The sequence below is a fragment of the Sminthopsis crassicaudata genome, chromosome 3 (assembly GCF_048593235.1).
Source record: "Sminthopsis crassicaudata isolate SCR6 chromosome 3, ASM4859323v1, whole genome shotgun sequence".
In the NCBI taxonomy this organism is placed as follows: domain Eukaryota; kingdom Metazoa; phylum Chordata; class Mammalia; order Dasyuromorphia; family Dasyuridae; genus Sminthopsis; species Sminthopsis crassicaudata.
The window spans coordinates 569660311-569678365 of NC_133619.1; the positions used below are offsets into that span (position 1 = coordinate 569660311).

Sequence of the window (18055 nt, forward strand, 5' to 3'; positions counted from 1 at the left end):
AATTTCACCCATAATCCTTATGTGAAATAATGTTTATTTGAAAAAATTTAGGAATCACTGGAATACCCCAAAGCCACAACCAATTAAAAAAAAAAAGCCTAAACAACATAGTTCAAGAAATCATTAAAAAGAAAAAAACAAAACAAAACTACTCATAGTGCCTTGGGTGTTAGCCACTTTCAAGGAGCAGAAGGAGGAAGAGCTAGAAAAGAAACAGAGATATAGGAGAAGGAAGATGTTATAGTCACACACACACACACACACACACACACACACACACACACACACACACACCCCTAAGAATACTTTAAGAAAGAGCAGGGCTTCCATCTTAGACTGGAGAGAGGAAACAGACATGATCAGATTCCTTGAGATCAGAATCAGATGTAAATTAATTTGACATTGTTCTTGATATTAAAAAAATTATTGCAGTTAGCCATGGTGTCAGCGTGGTCTTGCCCAGAACTTAGCCACTGTGCTACTCAGCTGCCAAATTCACTACATTCTTATTCAGTTTTCAGCACTGCTAAATTAGACCTGGTGGTCTTTATCAGAAGTCTCCCCTTAGGGAAGACTGTAGTCTTATAGAGCAGTCATGGAAAAATACTGACAATAACATTTTTCAAAGATTAGAACAGCTCTGCCTTCCAAATAATATTTTGCTTACCACTGTTTTTCTCTGATATGCAAACCTCTACAATAATATTTTTTTCTACCACCAACTTGTTTTTTTTCTCTGATAAATACTATATTTCCCCCACACCCCTGACAAGCAATTCAGCCAGTTTCAGGGAGACCTGCTAAGATCACAGAACCCCACTCTCAGAAAGGCACTCTGGAGCACCCCCCTCCTCCACAGTGGAGCACACTAGAAGCACGCCTTCTTCCTGCTGAATGGAACCATGTCTCTGGGCCTTCCCCAATGCAGTGCTGCTCTCATGTGAGCTTCACAGTTAGTGTGTATGCCTGAGAGGTAAATTGGGTTCCCTTTTTCCTTTTTTCTCTTACCCATCACTTGCACTGATTCCCATGGTTTTACATGCCAGTTTTAGCATCCAAACTCATGGGTTTTCCCCAGGCCTCTGGCAACCCCACGGGCCTTTTTTTAGATAGACTAGGAACCTGAATAAGGGCTCAATCTATTAACAATCCTACACCAACACTGGAGGAGGAGGGCACTATCAGCCCAGTTGTAGAAAATGAGGGTCAACAGAGCGAGGGAAATTATTATTTCTTTCACATCAACAGCAATTATTAAAACTGGGGAGACCTGAGATTTTTTTTCCCCCTCTGTCCCATTTATTGGTCCAATTTCTCAGGGAAGGGGCTGATGGAAGATTGGACTACCATTCAGGCATGAGTGGGAAATAGCGATTCTTTGTCTAGAATTGTCCAAGGCTGGGGGAGGGCTGGGTGTAGGGCTAGAGACCTGATGGGATTCTAAACTCCTCATTGGAACCTCCTCTCATTAAATTGTTGACCAATCAGAGTTGAGGTCCCCCCTCAGGAACCCTCCTCTTCCCAAAAGGTATATAAGGTATGTGCCTGAGAATCTTTGGTCTAAGGGAGAGATGATCAGTGGACCATCCTTTTATTAGAGTGCTGTCGTTACTAGTAACACTATTAAATTACCCAGAAATTATGTCTCTTGAATGTTTTAAAACATCACAACAGGAATCTTATGTCCTCAGTCCTCTTGCCAGAGAACCTATCACAAAATAAGTGCTTTCATCCTAGCGCAGGCAATAACTTGAAGTCGGGGAGGAGAAGAAGGGGACTATCCTGAGCAAAACAATGAACACTTTGCATGCCTTTGTTTCCTGCTTTTAAAAATGGTGATAATAATAGCATCTACCTCCTGAGGGTGTTGTGAGAATCAAATAAAATTTGTAAATTTCTTTTAAAACTTTAATACAAATGCTAGCTATCCAAATATTATATTATATTGATTATTTTAATATATTAATATAATATATTAATAAAATATATTAAACAGATGGTATGTGCAGTATATACCATGACAAGAAAGATCACTCTTCTATATGTGTTGTTAGACATAGAGCTGGAATATTTCTACTCTGCCTACTGACTTCCTTGACTTCCTTTAAATCCCAACTAAAATCCCTTTTTTTTATTGGAAGCCTTTCCCACCCTCTCTTAATTCTAATGCTCTCATTATTTCCTATTTATCCTGTAGATAGCTTGCTTGTATATACTTGTTTGCATGGTATCTCCATTAGATTATAAACTTCTTAAGGGTAGGGCTGAATTTCACTTCTTTTTGTATTCTCAGAGTTTAGTACCATGCCTGTTGAAAAGGAAGGCACTTAACAAATTAATTGACTTATTGATCAGAAGTATTAATAGAGTCTTTAACAAGTAACCAAAGGGCAATGCATTCACAAGTATCAATCCCAGAGATCGTTTACAACCCATAACCAAAATTCCCAACTTGCCATATGGCATCACAGAATAACAAGATCTTCAGTGTCTATGATGACTTTTCTACAAATGGATTCAACCCTGTATGGTGTAAAAATTAAAAAAGGTGTAAAAATATCTTTACAAATCTTTACAATATCCTTTACAAAGGAGCTCTATCTTACAGACATTGAGATACAAAGCTATAATCAACAGAATGGCTAGGATGACTCTAAGTTCCTGGAATTCCTATAGAATTCTTTAAAATAGACTTGACAGCTAATTTCAAATGAGTCAGTTGATAGCAAGAACTCACGTTTTTGTTGTTGTAGGGTTTATTCTGGCAAATCTCTGGAGATAGATAGTAAGGTGTCCCCAACACACGTCCGAGCAAGTTCCATTGTACTAAAAATATTTTGAATAAAATAATAAAGTTGTTTATTCTCATGGAAACAAGAAAATTAGACTCTATTGGGAAGTCATTATATAACAGAAAAAAATATTTCATTAGAAAAGGAAACAAAACTACTTTGAAAATAACAAAAGGAAGGAAAACAATTTTTGATTATCATTTCCTCTCTAACTTTCAAACTCCAAAGACAACTAAGTGAAACACTGGATAGAGCTCAGGATCCTTATTAGCTCTGTGTTTCTGAGTAAGTCACTTAACTTTTCTGTGCCCCAATTTCCCAAATGTAAAGTCTCCCAGGGTTGTTAGGATACAATGGGTTACCATGTATAAAGTGCTTTGCAAACCTACATAAATACTAGCTGTTACTGCCAGATCAATATTATAAAAATGAACAATTCTGAATAGTTCATGAAATGATCAATGATGATTCCATAGGGACAGCTAGATGGCACAGTGGATAGAGTCCAGCCCTGAAGTCAGGAGGATCTGAGTTCAAATCTGACCTCAGACACTTAATACTTCCTAGCTGTGTGACCCTGGGCAAATCACTTAATCCCAATTGCCTCAGCAAAAAAAATAAATAAAAATGATTCCACAGGATTGATGAAACAGAACATTTCATGTCAAAGAGATGATGGACTATGTAGATAGAGAAATTTATTTTTGGTTGTGGCCAATGTGGGAATGTTGTTTTTTTTTGATCCTGCTGACTATATGATACAATGGGTTTTTTCTTTCTTCTTTTGCTTCTTCCTTCCTTTTCCTTTCCTTCTTTCTTTTTTCATTCTTTTCTTTCCTTTCCTTTCCTTCCTTTCTTCACTTCCAATTATTTATTTGGTATGCCTCAGTGATCCAAGTATCACCTCAGAGTCTGCATCTAAAAATTTATCTAAAATATTAGATAATAGTAGTTTTCATACCTAAACAAATACATATATGACCATTTTGAACAGGAAAAAAATATATTTAAAAGCGACTTACTTGTTCAATACTCTTGCTATGCCAAAGTCCCCAAGCTTTGCAACCATTTCATTATTGCTAAGAAAAATATTCTATAAACAAAGAAAAAGCTATGTAAGTTAAGTCAAGAAAAAGATTCTGCTTTTCTAAGTCACTTTTCCTGGGTTATTTACCTGTGTTTTTATGTCTCTGTGTAAAATCTTCCTATCATGAATATGTTTCAATCCCAGAGAGATCTGCACAAACCAACCCAGAATCTACAATGAAAGAGAAGTTACTCTGTCAGTCTGACAGCTGTAATTTCAGTGAAATGTCCCAGTGATAAGATGCAAAAACAAAGTAAATTACCTGGATCAAATAAATTTACTGAAATACCCACTTTCATCTTTAATTCTGTTCATTTTCTGACAAGGAAAAGTGAGGCACAAAGAGCTATATAGCTTTGTCAGATGAGTTCTTCTTCTTCTTCTTCTTCTTCTTCTTCTTCTTCTTCTTCATCATCATCATCATCAATGGATAGCATCTATATAGTACTTACTATGTCCAAGAAGCTATATCAAGTGCTTTACAATTATTACTTCATTTGATCCTCACAACAACCCTGGGAGGTAGCTGCCATTCTTAATCTCATTTTACAGATTGAGAAAGTTTAGGCAGACAAGATTAAGTGATTTGCTCAGGGTAACACATGTAGTAAGTATCTGAGAATGGATATGAACTCAGTTCTTCTTGACATCAGGCCCAGCCTTCTATCTACTGTGCCCTTTTAAGTCAGTGAGAATTCAATATAATTCAAAGATAAATGGTTAGAAGTAAAGAAAGGAATGAGATGGTTCCTAATTTTGTTTTTCTTACTGAACATTTGAATGAACAAGATGTTGGGCATTTCACATGTATTTTCTTTTTCCAGATAAAATTTTGATGATTTTGCTACTCCTTTTGGAGTAGGAGAAAATATAAAGAGCAAGAATGGAAGTTTTTAGAATCTGGTTTCATCTTGCTTTTTAACAACTCATTTAGCTTTTTTTTTTTTTTTTTTTTTTTTTTGGCAATTTCTTGTCATAAAATCCAGCGTCCTTTTCAGTATGCACTTCAAATTTATGCAGATAACATTCAAATTTTACTAATTCACAAGTGTTTGTTTGTTTCTTTGTCGTACTAAATACAGAAAAGGGGGGATGTATGCAGGTGTTCTCCTGAGACAAAATGTTAAATTATAATTCTGGAGGCTCTTTTATGGAGATGAAATGTAGCCCAAACTTTAATAGCAAAGGGAAGTCATATAAATATAGAAGAAATAGCACACGGAGGAGAAGAGGAGACATGTTTCCCATAAATCCAGAAACATGTTCCTGCATGAACATAGGAGGAATGCTTGAATAAATTCACAACGGTTTGAAATTTGTGGATTGCTTATTCATATTTGAAATATTTAACAACAAAACTAGAGGTAATGTATAGGATCATGATGGTTTTAAATAGCAAATTATAACACAAAGATCTCAGGAAAGATGAAGGTGGTAACATGATGGCGGAGTGCTTTAATCCAGAACATTAAGGGCATCCATCATCCTGGCTCTGATTCTTATTCCTTTCCATAGAGGAACATATCTCTTCCATGATCGGAGTTCCCAAATGGACTTCAACAAAAGCTCTTTATATATTGGAAATATGTGGTTGCACAGATGGTGGATGAGAAAGGAAGTCATTTTTCACTCATTCTCTCTCTTCTCTTAATAACCAGTGTAAGTAAAATGAAATTTTCTAAAAACAAGGTTTTTTCCTCCTCATTAGCAAGATTACATAGATATTATAAGGCAGTTGCCCCAATGAAAAAAGGATAAAACCAAGTCAAGATGTTAATATGTTGCATATATAATGTTTTATTTTTAAATGCTTCCAGATTCTGACTTTAAAAGGGAAGTAACTATCTTTTTCTCAATAGTATTTAATTTTTTCAAATACATGTAGATAGTGTTCATCATTCATTTTTGTAAGATTTTGTGTTCCAAATTTTTTTCCTCCTTCCCTTAATCCATCTCTCCCCAAGACAGCAAGCAATCAATAAGTTATACATATGCAATACTTTAAAGTATACAAATGTTTATCTTAATAGCACATATAGACTTGGGCAGGGGAAGGAGATGCTGGAAGTTCCGAGAATGCTAACATTCTTTCTCTCAAGATGATTTCACTTTCAATGGGAGATTGTGAATGTATTCTCAGTCTGGAATATGGACTAATTCAGTGTATTCTAATTTGAGGAATCATCTACAAATATCATGAATAATAACCCAGTTTTGGAATAATAATTGTATTTTTTCTCTCTCCTAGATACTAGCTGTTGGTAACATACCTACTAGAGTAGCACTAATTAGAATTCTTTACCTTGTCCTCATCAAAGAGTACTCCATGTTGCCTACTGATCCTCTTCATAAGATCTCCTCCATCACAATATTCCATCACAATGTATAATTTATTCATCTCTATAAGAAAAAAGGGGCATTATTACATTTACTAGAATGACTTTCCTATATGTATCGTTTCTTTAAAAATAAAGTATTCTAAATATAAGTACAATATTCTTCTATATAATGGGTTAGAAATCTAATTCCCAAAATAATTCACAAAAATACCTAAGATTTACCTTCCATTTTAAAATCAATAAATATGATTTGTCAATATTTTTTAAAAAGTTATTTTATCTGTATGTATTTCCCTATACTAGAGTAGTTCAAAATCATTTCCTACTTTATTAAAAAAGGTTTAATTACTGGTTTGGGTCAAAAATATCTGATACCTATTAGCCAACCATGTAATGCTAATCTTCTATGAACTCGGTTTGGTCTTTAAATCTAATAGACATACAGTCTACATACATCTATATGTACATCTACATCATAAATCTACAGATGGACATACAAATTCTATATGTAATTTAAGATCTGCAAAGCGTATATTATTTCTCATGATTCTTACAATAGCCTTAGGAAGTAGATGCTTTTATCATCCCAATTTTACAGCTAAAAAATTGAGATTGAGTAAGTAAATGGTTTGCAGAAAGTTAGACCTAGGAAGTATAGGAGATAGGATTCAAATCCATGTCTGCTACTCCCAAAACCAACCAACCATCTACTGTGCACTCTGGCTCAAATTGGACAGGAAGTGCTATAGAAGTTCAGAAGAGATACTGTTTTAGGCCAGAGAGGTAAAAAAAAAAAAAAAAAGGATTCCTGGAAAATGTGGCATTTAAATTGGATCTTAAAAAGATTTGGAAGCAAAAAGAAGGGGGAAGTATTATAAAGGTATGGATGGATACATGAAATTCCAGGACACAAGTAGAATGTCTAAAGTCTAAAGAGAGAGGTAGAAAGATAGTTTAGAAAAATTATAGGGCTGAAGCCAAATGGTGGAGGGCTTTGAATACTAGGCTAACAAGCTTGGACTTTATGTTCTAGTCCATGGCTTCTTAACTTTTTTGTGGCATGGATTCCTTGGGGAGTTTGGTGAAACCTATGGATCCTTTATCAGAATAATATTTTTAATATGTAGAATAAAATATATAGAATTATAAAGGAATAATGATTACAAAGGAATTTTCAACTATATTGAAAAGTAAGTATCAAAATATTTTTTAAAAAATCAAATTCTTGAAATCCAAGTTAAGAACCTCTACTTAAGCAAAGGGTCTCCAATCTTTTATCAAAGAAGAATTACTTTTAAGTTATGTAAATTTTCGTGATTAACCAATAAAGATATATGTGTGGGAATGATCAATACAGATGGAAGGGTGAAAATGTTCAGAAAATTAATCCTGTTGCCTCCATATTAAAAAAAGTTTAATATAAATAAAAGTTTGCATTAATCAGACACTCAGCATTATACGTCATCAAACATTTTGCTCAATTTTATTGTATTTACCAAGAACAAATCTCAAGCAGAAGGAACATCAGGAGGAAGAGAAAGAATAGAATAGAAATACATTCTAATAGAAAATAATAGAAAAGAAAGAAAATAATAATAGAGAATAGAGAATAATAATATAATAGAATAATAGAGAAGAAGCCAATTGCCTCTTTGGTTCTCTACCATCTCATTGTACAGATAGGAAAACTGAGGCTGAAAAAAGGTTAGATAACTTGCCTAATTTGTAAATAAGTGGTCAAGTTCTTATTTAAGCCCATATTTCTGACTCTAAATCCAGTTCATGAACCACCATATATTGTTGAATGAATGAATAAGGTGGGAGTTTCAAAAGAGCTCTAAGTTTTTGTTGTTCATTTGTTTCAATCATGTTCAACTTTATATAACAGCATCCCATAGAATGTTTAAGTTTTTAATAATAATGATAATTAATATTTATATCATATTTACCTTCTACCAGGTACTATGCTAAGTTTCACAATTATTATGTCATTTGATCTTCACAACAAGGCTGGGAGATAGGGACTATTTGACAGAGGTTGAATGACTTGCCTCAGAATCATAAGGTTAGTGTGCCGAGGCTAGTTTGGAACTTGAGTGCTTTATCTACTATGTTAGATGGTTATTCCGTGTTTGTTCAATGTACATTTATTAAGTGACTTTTGTGTGAGAAGCACTATGCTTAGTATTTACTGAAGTCAGAAGGCAGCATAGAAATTTAGAATTAAAAAACACTAGGAACTGCTGCCAACTGAAAGTAACTCTTGAAATGTAAGAGAAGTGGGAGAAATTATTTAACTAATAAAAACTTGATTGTCACAGTTTTCAAAAACTACTGCCTACTGGGCAGCTAGGTGGTGCAGTGGATAGAGCACCAGCCCTGAATTCAGGAGGACCCCAGTTCAAATCTGGTCTCAGACACTTAACACTTCCTAGCTGTGTGACCCTGGGCAAATCACTTAACCCCAGACTCAGGAAGAAAAAAAAAAAAACAAAACTATTGCCTAAACAATACAATATATATGCATCTATAAATCAGAAAACAAACCTTGAAGAGATGTGAAGAATTTGACAATATTTGGATGTTTCATCTTTGCCAAAAGAATGACTTCTTTCTTTGAAGCTTCTTTTTCTCGATGAGGCATCTAAATTAGATTTTTTTAAAAATAAATTTTTGGGTGTTTGGTTTTTTGTTTATATTAAATGAAAAGAAAACACCAGGAAGAAATATGGTTTAGAGATATTACAAGGGCTTATTCCCTGTCACACCCCTAGTCAGCATACTGTGGATTGTGTCCCTTTTAATTTGCAAAAGCTAGGATATTGGCTGACCCATAGTAGGCAAATAGATAAATATTTGTTATAGTTATCGTGAAGAAAACTAATATTTCTGGAGAAGTCTTTTATATTGCTATGAATATTAATAAGCAGATATTGCATCTGCTGTAGTTATTTCTGTTCTTGCACATCTTGTGCAAACAAAAAATAATTTTTGTAAAAAAAATATAACACACACACACACACACACACACACACACACACACACACACACACACACACACACACACAGAAAGAGAAAGACTGCTGAAAATGGCAGATAACAACCCAGATCCTGGTGGCTGTTATCTCTTAACCTTCGTGACATTCTCTCTTCCTCAATGAGTTCAGTGACTGACTTGCAGTTCTTTAGGTGTCCCCATTTCTTGTCTTTAAAATAGGGGACTTGAAGTCTTCAGGCTATTTTATACTTTACTCTCCCAAGCACTTAATTTCGCTCTGTGATCCAACAATGCTGGACTACTTAAAGTTTTTCTTCCTTGAAAAAGGCTTATTCTTCTCCCTTCATGTCTTTTCACAGACTATTTCTCATGCTGAGTCAATTCTGCCTTGGTTTCTCTGTCTCTTTGAAGATTCAGCTCAAAATCATCTTCTGCAGGAGCCTTTCCTGTTGCTATTTTTCTCCCCATCTGCTAGCACTTTCTCTTCTAAGATTGAGTGTTTGTCATCTCTTTATATATCTTGTATGTAAATAGCTATTTGTGTGTTATTTCTATCATTAGAATATATTCTCCTTGAGGGCAAGGTCAGTGATTTTGTCTTTCTTTATATCCATATAGTGCCTGGCACACAGTAAGCACTTAATAAATATTTGTTGTTGACAGGAAAAAGATTAGTATTGTATATAAATATGAATATGAGATGATTATTTAACTCCTGACAAAATTTTCATGTTTATTATTAAAGAGTGGTTTGTGAGTCCCCAAAATGAAGTAGTAATCACTATGATCCAGCTTGGATTGATCAACAAAAAGTTAGACTTATACTGGTACAACCAAGGAATGCCACAGATGTTCTATGATTAGATTTCAGCAGAGCATTTTACAAGTCTACATTTCATCTTTTCAAGCCAGATGGAACGTGGGTTAGATGTTAATTTAGTTAAGTGGATTCAAAACTATTTGAACAACTATACCCCATTGTTTTTGTCCATTGTTATTGTTTTCACATTGTTATTAATGACTTGGGTGAAATTGTAAATGGTGCAGATGGTACAAATCATAGATGGTGAATATCAAATTTGCAGATGGCATAAGGCTGGGATAAATGCTGGATAAAAGAACTGAGATCTAGGAAGAGCTCATTTGGCTAGAACAATGAGCTGAATCTAAGAAAAGGAAAGCTAAAAGAGAAAGGTACAAATTTCCAAACCTGGACTCAAAACCCCAAGCATACAAAGTGCAAGATGAATTAGGTATGACTAGATGATAGTTTGTGTGCAAAAGATCATAGGACTTTTAATCAACTGCCAATCAATTGATCAAGCAACAGGCATTTATCAAGTATCTACTATGTGCCAGGAAATGCATATAAAAAAATGAAAATGTGCCTTCCTCTTAGGTTGAATATTATGCTGCTAGGCTCCCCCCCCCCCCGAAAAAAAAAAAAGGTGACCAGGATGGTGAGGGAACTTGAAACCATGCTAACAGGTTTAAAACCATAGTAGTGTTTAGCCAGGAGAAGATAAGACTTGGATGGTACAAACTGCTGCTTTCAAATAGAGCATCACCATGTCAAAAAAGGATAATTATTTTTGCTTGGCCACAAGAGACAGAATTGTGAAGAGGCAAATTTCACTCAACATAAAGGAAAAAAGTGACAATTAAAGCTAAACATATTCCAAATGGGCTATCCCAAGAGGTGCTGAGGTCCCCATCACTTAAAAGCCTTTAAGAAAAGACTAGAGGAAGTCTGTAAAGTATGTCAAGGATAATTCTTGTTCAGATTTGATTGGATTGGATGGCCTCCAAGATCCTTTCAAATGCTAAGAATATGGCATTCTTCATCTAGATTTTCTTGCCTGAGATTAAAATGTCTCTCATTATCTTACTTTAGCCCTCTCTTTAATCTTTGCTTCACAGAATAGTGATTCTGTTCTATATTTACAAACAGATGTTTTACAATCATTGGCCTCCAAAGATTTTTCATTCTTATCTTAATGACTTTAGCTGAGCATTTTTTCAATCAGTCTTTATTGTAACATAATACATTGAAATAAGTAAAAATCTGTGTTTTGGAATGTGGGAGTAAAATTCAGCCTGTTACTGGTAACATTCATATGAACTTTGGGGAAATAACAGAGCTAGAGTTTTCCTAATTATTGGAATAAGATTACACAGGTGTTTCTTCCAAAGTAAGAACAATTGGTCTGGGCTTGCCCTATAAGAGACACACAGCTTGTATGTGCTCAGGGCATTCTATTAAGTCACTAACATAACATGGAAGAAATTTTCATTACTGTGAACAATGCATTTCCTACCAACCAAAATAAACTATTTAGGAACAAAAATATTATGACAAAGCTAACAATCACCAATGACTAATCTCTCACAGATTAAGTATAAAAAAGCAATTCAACCCTATTTAGTACAACATTAAAAAATTGTAACCCAAAATATTTTATTTAATTGAAAACTACCTAATTAAAATATCAATAATAAAAAAGAAATAAATAAAAAATTTAGATGTAAGGAGATATAGTTTCAGTGAAACTGAAAAATTGAAGAAAAGGCAATCAAGAGGAACCAAGGAAGCAACAGCTAGGACAATGAGTATAATGAGTCAAAATTCAGTTCATAGTAAATATAAAGTTTGGCTCTACACCCAGAAAAGCCTGAATTCAAATCCTGGCTCTGAAACATATTAGTTGAATGACCCTAGGCAAAGCACTTAATTTAATTTATCAATTACTCTCTGAGACTATAAACTGCAAAAATGATACCAATCCACACTGTTAAGGGGCAGGTCAATTCTCCCAGAGCCCCCACAGCTGTGAATCATAACATCTGAATGAGTTGCAAGGCAGCCTTTGCCGACACAGGTGTTAAGGACTGGGAATGAGATAAACTGGAGGCAGAGGGAAGAGGAGGGAAGTCAGAGAACAGCAACTGCCTCTCAGTCTCCTAGTATCATCCTCTCACAAGAGGAGATCCATTCTGGGTTGGATCTCCAACAGCCACTGTCAGGTGGCTCCTGTGTATTCCAACAGCTACCATATATTCCAATACACACTAGTAGCGCCCATAACATCCCTATTCCTGACCTATATCAGGACAGAAAGAAACCAGAATGAAAGAAAAAGTACCTTGTGTCCTCAAAAATTTATACCAACTTGGACAATGATAGAGTGCATTCTAGGTATAAGGAATGACCTAGATTAAGTTAGAAAGAAAAGAAAAGAAATAGAATGCCATAATGCACATACTATGTAGTATATGAAGGGGAAAGATGTGAAATAAATCCAGGAAAGTAATCTAGAGCCAGAATAAGAAGGATTTTAAATGTGGAATAGAAGAGTCTGAGAGTTATATTTGTATGTGTGTATATATATATATACATATACATATATATATGTATATGTATATATATATATATATATATATATATATAATATTAAAATAACTGAATCCACACAATTTGATGCGATCATCAAAAGAGAGAGTCTATAGGGAAAAGAAAAAAAGCTAACAGGGCAGAACTTTGGGGCAGACCCCTGATTGGAAGGAGTGACAGTTAATAAATAATACAGCAAAAGGGACTGAGGGGGAACAACAGTGAGAAAGGTAAGAGGAGGACAAGAAAGTATCAAAAGTGGCTGTAGTTAAGGATGAGGTCATCATATAGAAAAGGTCATCAGAATCAATAGTGACAAGATCACTGGCAATCTTTGGAAGAACACTTTCAGGCTCTCTCTAAGTGAGGTGAGAAGAGAATAATTTTAAAATGAACTATCTATGAATAATCAATGTTTTCTATACTTCCATCACTCCACTGGAGCCTTTTAATAACTGTCCCAGGAAGTCCATGCTCCAAAATTATTAGAAGGAGATGCTGCTTCTCCTTGCAGTAACAAGCTGCATGCACTGGGGCTAGCTTATGTCTATCTTCTAACAACAGGACAAAAGGAAGAAACATTTGAAGAATGAAATAAATAGATTATAAGTCTAGCAGAAAGCTATGATTTAGGAGTCATTCTAGATGTCAATCACTTGGACAACTGCTAGAGTACTTTCTCTGCCTTTTAAAAACAGAGAATAAATTACTGGTTTGTTTTAAGTAGAGAAAAATTTCATCCTTCAAAAATGTAGAGAAAGCAGTGAAGTGGAAAAGTAAATATGGACTGGATTCTGGCCATTAAGTTGAAATTCACTGCAATAGAAATAATGGAAATCTTGAGAGAAAATACTCCCCTGTCTTATAATTTGTGAGAGATAATAATAAAAATAGCATTAAGACTTGCAAGCCTTATGAACTCATTTGATCCTCATAACTACCTGGGAGATAGGTGATATGTAAAACACATATTATACAGTTATTTCTCAGTTAAGTATTGAAATACATGATAAAAAATTCTTTTGATGCTATATTACTAAATACTGTCAATAACAGCATATAAATTAAAAATAGGTTTTTATTTTATAAATTTACCTTTGTTAAATTGATTTCCTTTATAACACATTGCTGGTTGTCTGCCTTTCCTTTTGCCAAGAATGCTTTCCCAAAGGCTCCTTCCCCAATCATTTTAATTATATCATATTTATCCATGGTTTCTGGTGTAGAAAAATGTCTAGAATTAAAAGATCTTAAAAATAATTCACATATGTCTTATAGTGATTAAATTAGAAATTAATACGATTTTAGCAATAATCATCATGAGAATCATTAGTAAGCAAATTAAGGGCATCTATTTTATGGGAAACTTAGTGAAGACTTAAGATTTTCCCTCTCTGATGAGTGGCCTGGTTAATGTACTTAAAAACTGATTTTTTTTTTTTTTGCCAAAATGTCTTTCCTCCCAAAGTTGAATTTTAGTCTAACTTTAAGTTGTTTTATGGAAATAAAAATTTATTTCCATAAAGAAAGTTAGTTACATAAGCTTAAGAGATAGATATATACACATATTATATATATGCATATAAAAGAAAAAAAAAATATATATATATAAACACACTTATACACACATATGTATCTCCAGGGCTTACAAAAGCATCTGGCAAATCACAGATGTTTAATAAAGGTTTCCTAATTGATGTATATATATATATATATATATATATATATATATATATATATATATATATATATATATATATATATATATATATATATATATATATACATACATATATATATATATATATATATATATATATATATATATATATATATACACACACATACACATCTGTACACACAGATATGTACATATATTAGTACAGGGAATGCCAAGTCATTTATCAGAACAGGGGAGTCAGCTGGCCTCTTCCAGTTTTCAGTCCCCTTTGGGGCTTTTCTTGTCAATAATACTAACATGGCTTGTCATTCTCTTCTCCAATGAATTAAGGCAAATTAAAGCCTGAGTAAGTGCCTGAGATCATATTTGAACTCAGACCTTCCTGACTCCAGGCCCATCCTCTCCTCTGAGCCATCTAGCTGCCCTTATTTTACCGAGTTCCTAAAGAACTTCCTCAGCTTGATGATTCTCATGATAATTTCTGCATCTATATCTTACATACACACATATAACTACTACATAGCACAGAGGATCAGAGTGCCAGGCCTGGAGTCAGGAAGTCTCATTTTCTGAGTTAAAATCTGACTTCAGATACTTATTGTGAGTCCTGGTAAATCACTTAATCTTTTAGACTCGGTTTGCTTGTCTGTAGGGTGATCTGGAGAAGGAAATGGCAAACCAGTGTCTTTGCCAGGAAAATACCAAATGGGGTTGGAGGGAGTTGGATAGGCCTGAGATGTGTTTGTACATATGTGGGTGTGGATAGAGAGAGACAAAAGAAACAGAGACACAGAGATACAGAGAATGAGACAGAGAAACAGAGACAAAGATAAGAGACAGAGATAGACACATAGAGACGGAGACAGAGAGACAGACACAAAGATAAGAGACACCTAGTCAGAGACAGAGAGACAGATAGAAACTGAGACAGAGACAAAGATAAGAGACTGAGATAGACGAATAGTCAGAGACAGGGACACAGACACAGAGACAAAGATAAGAGACAGAGTTAGACGAATAGTCAGAGACTGACAGCCACACAGGTAGAGACACACAAAGACAGAGAATTGGGGTGGATATTTTCATCTTTTTATTGTTCTCCTGCATTCTTCTAAACAATCCCCTTTGGGCACGGGCGCTGCCCGGGTGCTCGGTGGGTATTTGCGGTTTCCGGCGCTGTGTGTGGGCGAGCCCCGAGCCCCGCGCGGGTTTGCAGATACCCAGCCCAGCAGATCCGGCAGCACGGGCACCCACCAGAGCGCACCTTAACCACGCCCACAACCACATCCAGGCTGCTTTCGGAGGGGAATCTTCCTGTGGAATTCATCATTTCTTTGGGATTGCCCTTTTCCCTCCCAGGAATTTGCTGGAAGCCAATCTGAGCTTCCTTATCAGTATGGGGGAAAAGAGGGATCTCTCTCTCTCTCGGCAAAGATGACTCCAGCACCGGGCGGCCCCAGAAGCAGCCCTCGCTAGCTACAGAGGACGCTATTTCCCGTTGCCATGGAGACCGAGCGCGGCTGCCTCCCAGCCTCCTTTTGGAGGCGCGACCCTCGCCTGTTTCCTTCCCACTCCCACCCCCGCTCCACCTTTCAACCCAGCGAGAGCGCGCGCGTCTCCCCCTCGCCCCCACCACGCAAACGGCGGGCTCGCCCCCAGTTCACCTGCTCTGCTTCTCTCGGAGGCGGCTGCGGCAGCGCCCCAGGAACCCCGCGCCTGGCCGCTTGGCTTGCCCCACAGCGCCCCCGTGTGGCTGTGGGAAGGATCACGACGAGGTGATGCGCTCGGATCAAGGGCGGAAGAGGGCTTAGACCAGAGCCAACGGCGTCATCCTGCCCGGGAGCGCGCATTGGTGCACCTGCTCAGGGAGTGCCGGTCCCCAGGGCCCGTGCTCATCCGCCGCTGGGCAAACTTTGCAAAGCACCCACCCGGCCTGGGCTCCCGAGGGAGGGTGGTGAATCAGGCAGAATTGTATCCGTCCTCCTCCATTCCTACCCCAACACCTTCCAGGCTCTTCTGGAACGCTTTCGGTGAAAAGTTAGACGCGGGGTCAGCCTTTCCTTAGTTCCTCATCTGTAAAATGACGTTTGACTAGATGGCCTAGCCAGCTCTCTTCCATCTCCCAATCTGTAATCTTAGACCTCCCCGGTTCTTGTAAAAAAAAAAAAAAAAAAAAAAAAAAAAAAAAAAAAAAGTTACACCTATAATGACCCTCAGATTTACATTTCAGTAGGGCACACACACTCCCGAGATCTTAAACCCCAAAAGAATGGAGGCTACGCGGGATTGTAAATAAAGTGATCTACACGTAACGAAGACATTTTTGGTTAATAATCTATATTCTTTCTCTCACTACATTCTCTGCCCTCTCTCCCTTTTCAGTCACTTGTTTCATTTATAGTAAAACTGCCAATAGGAATGTGATTCTGTTATTTTAGTAACATCTCTGTTACACAGTTAAACCAAGCACCTGGGGGAAAGATGAGTTAGGCAAGCACCCACGCATGTAAAAAAAAAAAAAAAAAAAAAAAAAGCTGATTCTTAACACCTTTCTACCCAACGGCACTTGGGATTGTGGGCTTTTTTTTTTTTTTCTGAGGCTGGGGTTAAGTGACTTGCCCAGGGTCACCCAGCTAGGAAGTGTTAAGTGTCTGAGATTAGATTTGAACTCGGGTCCTCCTGACTTCAGGGCTGGTGCTCTCTCCACTGCGTCACCTAGCTGCCCCCAAAGGAAGCACATTTTTAAATATAACATCTTTAGCTGTGTCAAGGAGAACCTACCCATTCCCCTCGGGACATATTTCATGGTAATTGTCCAAATTTATATTGAACGTAAGTTCTGAATATCTCCATAATCAATCTGGTTTTCCATCTTTCAAGTTGTAGGCTTCCTTTTTAAGGCAATGGGAAACACTTCAAATGAACAATTCTATAAAATATATGAAGTGATTATTATATACTAAGTGCTGTGCTAGACAGTTTATAAAGACAAATAGGACTCCTCCTCTGGTGGGGGAAAGAAGAAAAGATGCACAATATAACACAAATTAGAATATAAATACATAGGAGAGTTATAAACAAAGTCATGAGAGAGTGATTGCAGTAGAGACAAGTAGATGGAGTAGTCTATGCTGAATCACCAAGCTATGATGAACTATATCCTGAAATCCTCAAAGAACAGGAAGCTATCAGTGATTGCTGAGTCATGGACTGATCTTTGAAAGATTACAGAGAAAGGGAAAGGTGTCACAGAAACGGAATAGGAAAAATGCCCCTGAATTCACAAAGATTATGGCATCTGCAATACAGGTCAGTGAGCTTTGTTTCCAAATCCTGGCAAAATTTTAATGAGTTATGATTACTGACAACCTTGAACATGAAATAGTGCTCACAGAGCCACTATGGCTCCATCAAAGGCAAGTCATAAGAAACTCACTTTTTATTTTATTTTCTCACATAATTATAAAGTGGAATAATAGTTTCCTCAGATTTTACATATTTTTACAAAGCATTTGGCAGAATGACTTATTCCTTCCCCAGTATTGTCAATTTCAACTCTTCCCCTTCCCTTTCTCTGCTTCATTTATTTCTATACTAAATTGTATTTAACTCTTTGCTCAGTTCAGATGAGTGAAGTTCATCTGATGCCATCTTTCCATTCCTTTCCTTTATTTTCTCACATAGGCTAATTATAAGCACAAATTCTTCCTTTCTACTCTTGTAAACTCCTTGCCCTCCCCCCCCCCCTAAAAACTCTCAGACTAGAA

The 18055-nt window shown here is 36.2% G+C and overlaps 1 protein-coding gene across 1 annotated transcript in view; it reads right to left on the reverse strand.

The window, feature by feature from the left end:
• Window positions 1-16389, reverse strand: part of NEK5 (NIMA related kinase 5) — an 87709-nt gene extending 71320 nt beyond the window's left edge. The window contains 8 exon segments of the mRNA XM_074304803.1: window positions 2738-2797; window positions 2799-2826; window positions 3815-3885; window positions 3967-4050; window positions 6182-6279; window positions 8766-8862; window positions 13703-13824; window positions 15953-16389. Of these exon segments, the coding sequence (XP_074160904.1) occupies window positions 2738-2797; window positions 2799-2826; window positions 3815-3885; window positions 3967-4050; window positions 6182-6279; window positions 8766-8862; window positions 13703-13819 (555 nt within the window). The 5' untranslated portion in view covers window positions 13820-13824; window positions 15953-16389.
• Window positions 16390-18055: the final 1666 nt, after the last annotated feature.